Raw genomic sequence first — 11,499 nt, forward strand, 5'->3', positions numbered from 1 at the left:
AGTGCCTTGTACCATTATAATTAACATCAAAGATTTACTGTGAGCCAATGTATGCTGCTGTTGATTAAATTCAGTGAATTATCACATAGAGAGTTGGCAGGGCAATTCATACCTAAAAGATTATTTGAAGGTGTACTAGTCAAGTAAGAGAATAGTTACAAGTGTTATATTTTTATTTAAAAAATTTTGTATTGCAACTATGTGGCTCTTAGAGATATCGTATCTTTTTTAGATTTTATAAGTAAAATACGTGAAATCTTGTCTAAAACTGTTACAACGAAGTATATGGACCATAATATCACTTAACTGGTAATGTTTAATAATTACATGTGCGTAACAAAACGGAACGCAGCCATTCGCATCATCACTACGGCGTTTCCATCATGTATAATGGGTTATATGGGTTGCCAGGAGTTCGCGCAAAGTGACGTGTAGTGTGAGGTTATATTGTTATGACAGTTTTGTGAATAATTATTATACGGTTATATTTATAACAATGACTAATGTCTTTTAATTGAAACAATAATTTGTTTATATTTTAAGAGAGGCCATCAAAATTTCGAGAGGCATGACACTGATTCCCTGTAAGTGATATAGGCAACGTGAGACAGTTGGAGACCAGAGAGAAACCTCTTCGAGGTTTTCTCTGTGAAGATTGAGGTACTCGTGAGATCATCGATGGAAGAACTTTGAGAGAGGAAAGAAGGCAGAGAAAGAAAAAAGGAGAGAGAGAAAGAGTCAGTGGAAACAATGGGAACTGAAAAAAGTGGAAAGCGGAGCATTCGAGGTATGCAAGTTTTCTTATTTTGTGTATCAATTGTTGTACACTGGTGTCAATGAGATAGATGAGATATTGTGTGATGTAGATTTGCTAGAGGGGCTATCTCATTTAAATATCATATAAAAATTAAACTGTAAAATGGTACATCTTTTAAACAAAAACTTGATATTATTTCTTTAATAGAACTAATTTATTTAGTTTTAAACTCTAACTAATACAATTAATGGCGTTATCTCGTAGTATTATGTGGGAATTGACTGCTTCCTCCAAAGGAGATAATCACTTGTCCAAATAAAATCTATAAATTAATATTAGAATGCTGGGACAAAAATAATTAATCAGATTCTACATGAAGTATATAATGCTCGTAGAACTCATACTTATGCTACTATATGTCCCAAGTTGTTCAAAGAAGTCGATGGAAACAATGGTCTAATTATCAATATCAGCATTACTTGTAAAGATCATGATCACAGTGAGAAAACTTATATATTTTGAATATATTATTCGTGATACCATTGCTATATCGTTTATTTATTGCATCTAATTCTTTTATATATGAATATAATATGCTATTTTATGCTTTCAGAATAATAGATGTTAGATGTGCCATAAGATTTTATTGACAAATGGATATGGTTCCATGTCTAACAGGACATCGAGTTAGGCTCATCTCAGGTCGGGTATTAACTCATCTCTGCTAATAATATATTTATAAGAAATATTTGTTACTGTAACCGTACTCGCGAGCGACGACCAACTTCGCTTCCGTCCCTGGTCGCGGCCTTGAGCCTCCCGGGTGTCGGGGCGACCGTTTCTCGCGAGTTATATCAAATATTTGGTTGGGCGCCAAGTACGTTAAGCGTACCACTCTTTTCGTAATTAGCGGGAAATTGTACTCAAATTACTTAAGTCGCGAAAAGAATAAGCCTCGTAGGCGACCGGGGCGTTAGCGGCTCCGATAGCCAGCTGCTCAGCCCTAAAATGGCAGAGGGGGGAGGTTCAGCGCGGGCGGATGAAATCGGGAAGGCAAGAGAACTATCGACACTACATAAATTTAACAATAAAATTAACAAATATATTTGACATTAAGTAATACAGAATCAAACGGCTCTGTTGGGCGACAAGTGTGACTCACGCGTGTTACAGACTGACAACCGTCTGAGATTAGATGTCGCGAAAACGGGATAATCAACGAACGAGTTATTTTACGTACGCGGGAATTCTCCGATTTGTCTACGCTCTTTGTCTCTTTACCCTGCGTCGTTGGTGGACGCCAAACTCCCGATAGGATAACGGCTTCGCCAAGGGCGAACGGGACGAACAGTAACTCCGAGCTCGCGCGGCACGCGACGGACTCGTGCTCTTCCGCACGTTAAAGAATCTTGCTAGTAATATGCGAGATAATTATTGTTCGCTCGCCAACGAGGCGGTACAGGACAGTTATATAAAAAGTTACAAAAGCGCAATTACAGAAGGGCTCGCGTTATAAATGCGACAGATTAGATCAAACCTTTCTAACAATAACGTGTAAATGCGCGACAATTCACAACGCAGTTAATACTCGCGACACGACTACGAAACGAAATTACAGTTGACTCGGCTGCAAATCGGGACGCATACGCGTAAATTTTACACGACATGAACGGCGAATCTACGCGGGCGGGTAGCGCTATTTCGATAATTTCGTGCTCTTTCGTGACTTTACTCCAATGCTCGAAACATGCGGCACTAGATTCGCGATTTTCCCGCAACTCGCCCAACCGTAGAATCGGTGGCTTCACAAAATATCGCGACGCTCGTCTCACCGAATCGCCTCCTCCTCGCCCGCCTCCGGGTCGGGATTGCTTCCGGTTCCTGCGTCCTCTCTCACAAGATATTTCGGCTCGGGATCTGGATTGCACGCACTATTCGATATTACGTCCGCAGCACGAGTGAGGAATCCTGGATCTCGCGGGGGCCGCTCGGCGGCGCGCCCCACCTTACCTCCGGGCCCTTATTGGCCGGTTTCCCAAAATCGATTTTCGCGCAGAGTGCGGCGTGCACGCTGTCGCCGGTTGATCGATCCAAGCCCGGCGGTCGATAATTTGGGGCCCCGTGCACGAGAATCTTGGCGCCTCCTTCCACGGCAGACTCTTCTCTCTTTGCCGGGCGCATCCTCCGCCATCAGGGTGTTATCTCCTTCTCGACGAAGGCGTTCGTTGATTATAAGCTGTCGCGATCCTCCCGCCGGAATTTATGCGGGATCGGGTTTGCAGTCGCCCCATCGGGATGCCGGCTTCGCGCGCCGTCGCTGGATCCTGAAAGCGTGATTCGGCGGCAGTATCGGAATTCTCGAACGGCACAAATTGTAGGCAAGATAAAGGCGGCATTACCTGCGGACCCCCGCTCAAAAAGGGTCTTCTTTACTCCCTCGATGTTCTCTCACTCTGCGGCCTCTGAGAAGATTCTCCGTCGAGACGAGACGTCCAAAAATTGCAAGATAGATCGCTGTGGCCACCGGTTCCCGCCGCACTCGCGATGCAGCGCTCGCCAGAATCTTATCGATTAATAACCGGACAACACGTGGGACATCACACACACAAAAAATACAAGACAACACGCTTTTGCATCCGCTCCCGAGCGGGAGGACGCAGGACCCGCGTGATGGTAATGCGTAAGGGCCCTTAGGGCCCTGTGACAAACAGCAGCCTGCGGCTGTCACGTCACAATATAATTATTTTAATGATCTTAAATTAAAACGAATCAAAATCATATTCTAGAAGAGGCATTCTATACAGTCTTTCTTTCAGCACTTTCATGTGGAAATTTTGATAGTGACATGCATCATAAACAAATATCCCATGTTAACTTTACCAAATATCAATTGTAATTCGGCCTTCAGTTCAGCTTGAGAAATCTTGATAGCAAATTATACCCTTTGGATGGATTTCTATCATCGCAGTGCGTTATATATTTATTATGGATATATTCCATTCGTGACGTGGTTAAAACTTTTTTGTTGTTTCTGAAGTACTTGGAATATCTGTTTCTTCGTTTTCCATCCAAAGGGTATAATTTGCCATCAAGATTTCTCAAAGCTGAACTGAAGTCCGAATTACAATTGATATTTGGTAGAGTTAACATGGGATATTTGTTTATGGTGCATGTCACTATTAAAATTTCCACCTGGAAATGCTGAAAGAAAAACTGTATAGAATGCCTCTTCTAGAATATGATTTTGTTTTGCCTTAATTTAAGATCATTAAAATAATTATATGTAACAAAAATTTTTTATAAATATAATATCAGCAGAGATGAGTTAATACCTGACCTGAGATGACCCTAACTCGATGTCCCGTTGGACACGGAACCATATCCACTTGTCAATAAAATCTTGTGGCACATTTAACATCCATTATTCTGAAAGCATAAAATAGCACATTATATATTTATATATAAAAGAATTAGATGCAATAAATAGAAAATATAGCAATGGTATCACGAATGATATATTTTAAATATATTATACTTACCGTGATCATGATTGTTACAAGTAACACCGATACTGATAATTAGACCATCGTTTTCTTCGACTTCTTTGAACAGCTTGGGACATATAGTAGCATAAGTATGAATTCTACGAGTGTTTCGGTTGCCTTTTGATTGTCGGCACCCTTAATGTTAATTCTGGGATGATTTGATGCGAGAGCGACTTGAGTTACTCTTAACGCGAGAAGATTTGTTTCCGGCGGTCGATCCTTCCTTGAATGCGCGTGGGTTGTAGCGCGCCCGAGATATGCCACGCGCGGAGCGTGTGTTCGCGTTGTAATCCTTAGCGCGTGTGCCCGTCACGTTAAGCAGGAATATAAGTGATCGAGAGGAACAGGACTAGGGAGAGAGACTGACCTGGTTGCACCTTGAGAAGTGCAAGCAATGCAGTGATCGCTCAGATATCAGCTTCCCGGCGTAATCTTTTTCCACGTAAGCCACGCGCGGTGCATGTGAGAGCGCGGTGCCCGCAAGCCTCCCCGTGGTCGTTACGCAGCGAATTTGCGTAGGCGATAATGAGACGAACCAAGAGCTGGACCAGAGATGTTACGCGTATGAGAAGAACTACAGTATAAAGCGCACTTTAATCACCCGAAACGCACAAGCAATTAATGTATCGGAAAATAGTGTTCGATGCTATCGCACAGAGACCGTCCGAAGAAGTGAGGACCGCGCCGCGTAATGCGAAAGCGACGTCACAGAGAGGGAGCGCGCGAAAAGTAAGAATTTTGGAAACCCGGGAGGTGCTGCCGCGAATGAGCTGTGCGAATATACGATTGTAGTTGTCGAATCATTCCTTCGATATCGATGGCGTTCGGTTGTGTACGTAACGATGACCATTATATATTTCATGTAGAATCTAATTAATATCTTGCATAATACTCTGAGGCTGTTTTCGTGAAACGTTATTTTTGTCCCAGCATTCCAATATTAATTTATAATTTTATTTAGACAGGTGATTATCTCCTTTAGAGGAAGCAATCAATTCCCACATAATACTACGAGATAACGCCATTAATTGTATTAGTTAGAATTTAAAACTAAATAGATTAGTTTTATTAAAGAAATTATATCAAGTTTTCGTTTAAAAGATGTACCATTTTACAATTTAATTTTTATGATATTTAAATGAGATAGCTCCTCTAGCAAATCTACATCATACATCTCATCTATTTCATTGACACCAGTGTACAATTGAATTACACAAAATAAGAAAACTTGCATACGTCGAATGCTCTGCTTTCCATTTTTTTTAGTCCCCATTCTTTCCACTGACCGCTCTCGCTGTCTTTCTTTTTCTTTCTCTTTCTTTGCCTCTTTACCTTTCTCAAAGTTCTTCCATCGATGATCTCATAAGTACCTCAATCTCCATAGAGAAAAACCTCGGAGAGGTTTCTTTTTGGTCTTCAACTATCTCACATTGCGTATCTCATTGACACCAGTGTACAACATAATATAAAAATTGTTTAACAAAGTACAACATAATAACTTGTTAAAGTACAAAAAATATTTATTTAAATATACATATAATAATACATATTATATATATTATACAATTATTTATTATATTTTCTGTCTATTCATGGCATTGTTCTGAAACAATAATAAAAAATGTTATTTTGTACACGTAAAATTATACTGTAATGTGACAGCTGCGGATCAAGGAATTCCTTGATCGTTTGTAGCTACTGTCACATAACAGTACTTTTATCATTGTTCCACATCTATATTACTTACCTTTTATTTGTAGAATATATATACATATGTTACCCTCCGCGGCCCATTCCTCGGATATGCTGCCTTCCGCGGCCCTGTCTGCGGCCTCTTCCTCGCCCGCGGCCTGCTCGTTGCCATCGAAGAACTGTAATAAGAAAAAAGAAAGAGAATTAATTTTAATAAACAAAATATATAAAAATATCATAGTCTGGTCCGTGATACAGACTATTTTTTTGTGGGTTACTGTGCTGCACTATCGCATCAAAAAAACTGATGTGTATCACGGACCAGACCTTGATATTAATATATAAAGATAACCTGGAGTATTTTGTGTGTTTTTTATGTATGTCTTATGGACTGCTGTGGCGGTGGCGGTGGTAGAATCATCACTTCTCCTCATGGGTATGGCCACGTTGGTGTGGCCTCCCACCATGTCATCGATGAGACCGACGTCGTCGGCGGCGGTGGCGGCGGTAGTGGGATCGTCGCCGGTGGTGGGATCGCCGCTGGTGGTGGGATTGCCGCCGGTGGTGGGATTGCCACCAGTGGTGGTAGTGGTGATGTTGGCTGATGTGGTGGTGCATTTGTTTGTTGCAGCTTCTCAAATTGAGAAGCTGCAGGTGTGACTTGTTGCATTGGCTATTATTTCATCTCCTTCTACATCTATTTCCATGTTGCTGAAATTAAATGTATTATTTTTATATTTTCAATGAATATTTTTACGAGATACGGTATATTTTTACTTACGTAACATCCTTGTTCGCCGCCATGATTCGATGTGGGAGGCACACTGGAATGCATGGGTGCGTTCGGGGAGACGCTATTACTATCAGCATAAGTTTGTTCTTGTTCTGCTTTTAATAAGCAATGAAGATAGAAGATTGGTAGCGCTAATAGCGGCTCCTCAAACGTATGCAGGTACATGGCAGTGATGTTTACGAAATCGGCTTTAGAAATTTTATGGCCGTTTGAATGGTATCTTCATTTTTGATGGATTGTTTATGGCTGTGGTTTGATCATTAATTACAGGCACACAAAAAAAAAGTGGTTGGTCTGGCGGACTAGACTAGTCAATCCTTATGTATTTCGATCCGCTGAATCCAAATCCAAGGTCAGAATTGCAAAGTTAGCTCGCATTTTTTTACCTCAAAAAAAATTTTTTTTTAATGTTGGTCCGGCGAACCAGACTAGTCAATTCTTATGTATTTTGACCCACTGAATCCGAATCCAAGATCAGAATTTCCGAATTGGCTCATTTTTTCCTAATCTAAAAAAAAATTTTTTTTATGTTGGTTTGACGGACCAGAATAGTCTATTTTTATGTATTTTGACCCATTGAATCCAAATTTAAGGTCAGAATTGCTCAATTGTCCAGACCAAGATTTAAAAAAAATTTTTTTTTTAGATTAGGAAGAAATGAGCCAATGCAGCAATTCTGACATTGAATTTGGATTCAGCGGGTCAAAATACATAAAGATAGACTATTCTGGTCCGCCGGACCAACATTAAAAAAAAATTTTTTTTGGGGGTTAGGAAAAAATGAGCCAATTCGGAAATTCTGATCTTGGATTCGGATTCAGTGGGTCAAAATACATAAGAATTGACTAGTCTGGTTCGCCGGACCAACATTAAAAAAAAAATTTTTTTTTTTGAGGTTAGGAAAAAATGAGCCAATTCGGAAATTCTGATCTTGGATTCGGATTCAGCAGGTCAAAATACATAAGAATTGACTAGTCTGGTTTGCCGGACTAACATTAAAAAAAAATTTTTTTTGAGGTTAGAAAATGCTAGCTAACTTTGCAATTCTGACCTTGGATTCGGATTCAGCGGGTCGAAATACATAAGAATTGACTAGTCTAGTCCGTCGGACCAACCACTTTTTTTGTGTGCCTGTGTTATTGATACAGATTGTCAATATAATTAATTTGATTATTATTAAATCAAAGCGAGAAGAAAGTATTGATGAAGATAATATTTTAGTAAGTATCAAGAAGAAAATATGTAACTATTTTTAAAGTAAGAAGTCGGAATTTTTACAAAATTAAATAAAAGTAAACGGGCATTAAAAGTGAAACACGGTTATGTTATTCGGAAGCGTCCTAGATGCGCACAGTAACAAACGGACACCATCAATCAGATTACTGGGTTGATTAGGGTTAGGATGAATTTATAGAATTTGATTGGTGGTGTCTGTTTGTTACTGCGCATCTGGGACTCACTCTGTTATTTTTTAGTTTTATGTTTTGACACGTTTATACTTATTTTAATCCAAATTTTGATAATGCTCTTACAATTATAAATATGTTAACATTTAATGGTTTGAGCATATTCACTGCGATGTGTATTTTTATCAATGGATTTATTTTCTTCAGAAATATAAAATCCTTTGTACTGAATACTTCAGAGACTCAAACTTGTAAATAAAATAAGGTATTTATTATATTACCATATATAATTAATGCATTTAATAATGATGTAATATTAAAATATATTACGTATAGCTTAAGTAGATGATTATTAACTTCTTATATTGTATAATTAAATATATAATACTAATTTCAAATACTTCAATATGTCCAAATCTATTTTGTAGTTGTATTTAAAAAATAATACAAATTTAAAATATGTTCAGGTTAGAATAAAGTATATTTAGCAAAAGAGATTTTAAATATATAATTACATATTTAATTACAAATAAAAGGAGGATTTAATTACAATAAAAGGTTAACTGAAGTTGGCCAGTAATGTATTTGGTTGGCAAGTAAATATTTTATAATAGTTTATATGAATGTTAAATGTGTTCTAATTCTATATGTTGTCTTTTATTAAATATATATTGTATGTATACTTATAAGATTTTATTATACATGCAATATTTTCTTTTGCTTAGAAAACAGAGGAATAAGAATATTAATTTAATAAGATTCCAGCTTTTTGAGAAATGAGAATGTAATGAGCAATAATATCAATATTATCCAAAGTTATTTAAATTATGAATGATGGAAAAGAGTAAAAAGCGCAAATATATGTTGTAACATAATACAATATATATAATATAAGATAAATATAAAATATACGTTTGTTATAGAAATAAAAAGGTATGAGAAGAAATAGGCGACTGATTTGACATACAATGTAATAAAAAAATTTTATTCGATGCACGTACAAATAATATAGATATTTTATTATAACATGAATGTAATAATTTAAAGAAAGTTATTATAAACTTATTCTTTCAGTTTTTAATTTATAACAGTAAACTAAAAAACCACGTTTTCAGAGTATTAATAATAAAGTAATTTTTTAATAATAACATACTACACATATGCACATTTGCATACTTAATATTTGAGAAAAAATACACTTGAGTTATAAGAGAATCGAACGCAATAGTATAAGGGAACAAATATATAATAAATTAATCACAATTTCTTAAGTAATGCCTAAGCTAGCAGATTTTAAAACTTGAAGTGACATAACGTTTTTGCTAGATACTTCCTAAACCTTATGAAGTGTATTTAGAAATGTACAAAGGACGCATAAGTCCTTTATAAATTTCTAGATACACTTGATAAGGTCTCGAAAGCATCTAGCCAAAACGTTGTGTCACTTTAATTTCTAATAATGAAATCTGCCAGATTGGTGATTACTTAAGAAATTGTGATTATTTTTTTTAAATTACAACCTAAAATAGTCTGTCTTTTGGATAATAAAATAATTGAATGGTTATTTGATTTTCTTAGTTTTCTTAAGTTGGTTATGCAACCATGTTTTAATTTGTGGAGATGTCTTAAGCAGGGATTTTGTCTTATAACTTCGTGAATTGTCCTTAAGGATGGTAATTTGCCAATCTTTATGTCTTTATTGAATGCTGTTAGCACTACTGATTTTTCGTTTTAATTCCACCGTTTTCGCTTTGTGTGACCATACGGAGAACCTATAAAAAATTATTGGTCATAGTGTTATTAGAATTTTCGTACAATATTAAATGTATAAATTGAGGTAAGTTTTTACACAAGATGTTTTCAAATGTCAAAACTTTAGATGTTTGTTTGTCGGTTTTACTTTGTTTATAGTCTGCGACGTTAGTTTTTCCGCGTCTACAACTTTGTCGTGCTCGTCACTTCCTTTACTATAAATTGGGCGCCAAACGCGGAATTCGCGCCGCACAAAAATCGCAACTCGCCTCGGTACTTCGCACAACGGCCGAATGCCGGCTAGCCCGCCTCTACGCGAAGTGGCAGAGGGGCGAGGTCCTTTCTCGGTACGCGGAATAGAAGAGGAGAGGTCTCGCATTAATAACTAGATCGAATTAATAAGTATAATAAGCGTGTATTGAAAATAGGATGGCAACAACGTTGTACAACGCATACATTTTAATCATTCGACATGACTCTCTGGTACGGCTGTATCGTACTTAACTTGGCATTTACAAACTCTCGAAAAGTACACGGTATAGGCTACACTCTAAATTCAACAATACGACACGCGACATTAACAATAAACGGGATAGACTGCGACGTAATGTGCGCATTCCGTGTAGATATTCTCATCTACGGAAGCTCGCCTCGGTACTGCGCACCTGGCTGACACTCTCGGTATGTGGCAAGTGAATCCCGTAACTATGAATCTACGCACTATCCCTTCGCGAGACGTTATTTTTTACATATACAGAGATCGACTGTCGGCTCGACATACTCCTCGAGGGAGGAGACAATAGGCGCAATTAGTAATCTAGACGAGGCGGAGATCGACACGGCCCTGCTACGCGGTGATTCTACTCTCGGTATCCCGGTTATAATTAATCCGCCCACCGAACGCTCGGTAGGGTAGTTACTTCTTACGAAATGCCGGGCCGGCCGTCTCCGCCCTTACCGTGTAGTCGAAGTGGTGGCCTTACAGATGTTGGCGTCGTCGAGGGCCGTGGAACCGCTCTTGTGTGTGTCTCACCGAACAGTGACGAACCGTGAGCGGTCGGGGGCGCCGCGGACGCCGGCAGCGGCCCGTGCATCGATCGCGCTTCAATTCGCGCACACCGATCGCTAGTCGATGGGGGGGTCCTCCGCCAGTCCTGCAGGATCTCAGCGTCCGAGGGCGCCTCTGGTCGTGACGCCACGCCATTTGAAAAATGCGGATTGCACGCCTCGATGTCCTTCCTCGCCGTAACGGCGGTTGCTGGACTGGTTCGGAGTGGATCAGGCCCCGTCCGGCTTATTTCTTGAGGCCGTGACGATCGCTCCGGCTGAGGTTTCCTCCACCCTGGTCGTCGGGTGTACCGGACTGCTGCTCCTTTCTCTATAATAAGATACAGCGGCAGTGTTTGTCCCTCGACTTTCCTACGTACCTCGGTACTGTAGGTAAATACTTGCTTTTACTCGCTGTCCTCCAGCTGTCCGGGGCCCCGCCGCTCAATCGTCTATACTTTTTATTAACATTCCCTCGACGGCTGCTCCATTAATTACAACCATAGA

General features: G+C 39.0%; 1 protein-coding gene across 1 annotated transcript; it reads right to left on the minus strand.

Moving 5' to 3' along the window:
- Window positions 1-5,888: 5,888 nt before the first annotated feature.
- On the minus strand, window positions 5,889-6,952 carry LOC118646793 (leucine-rich repeat extensin-like protein 3). Its single transcript, XM_036290450.1, has 4 exons — window positions 6,776-6,952; window positions 6,476-6,667; window positions 6,050-6,173; window positions 5,889-5,905 (listed from the first exon to the last, which is right to left on the minus strand). The coding sequence occupies exons 1-4, from the start codon at window positions 6,950-6,952 to the stop codon at window positions 5,889-5,891; spliced, it is 510 nt and encodes a 169-aa protein (XP_036146343.1).
- Between the last annotated feature and the right edge of the window lie 4,547 nt (window positions 6,953-11,499).

This window comes from Monomorium pharaonis, chromosome 1 (assembly GCF_013373865.1).
Source record: "Monomorium pharaonis isolate MP-MQ-018 chromosome 1, ASM1337386v2, whole genome shotgun sequence".
Lineage (NCBI taxonomy): Eukaryota > Metazoa > Arthropoda > Insecta > Hymenoptera > Formicidae > Monomorium > Monomorium pharaonis.

Bases quoted from the DNA above. Each gene is read 5' to 3' on its own strand.
- LOC118646793 (XM_036290450.1), bottom strand. From the start codon at position 6,952: ATGTACCTGCATACGTTTGAGGAGCCGCTATTAGCGCTACCAATCTTC. The intron at 6,668-6,775 runs GTAAGTAAAAAT...ATGAAATAATAG, and splicing joins GCGGCGAACAAGGATGTTAC to CCAATGCAACAAGTCACACC. The intron at 6,174-6,475 runs GTCTCATCGATG...TTCTTATTACAG, and splicing joins CACCGCCGCCGACGACGTCG to TTCTTCGATGGCAACGAGCA.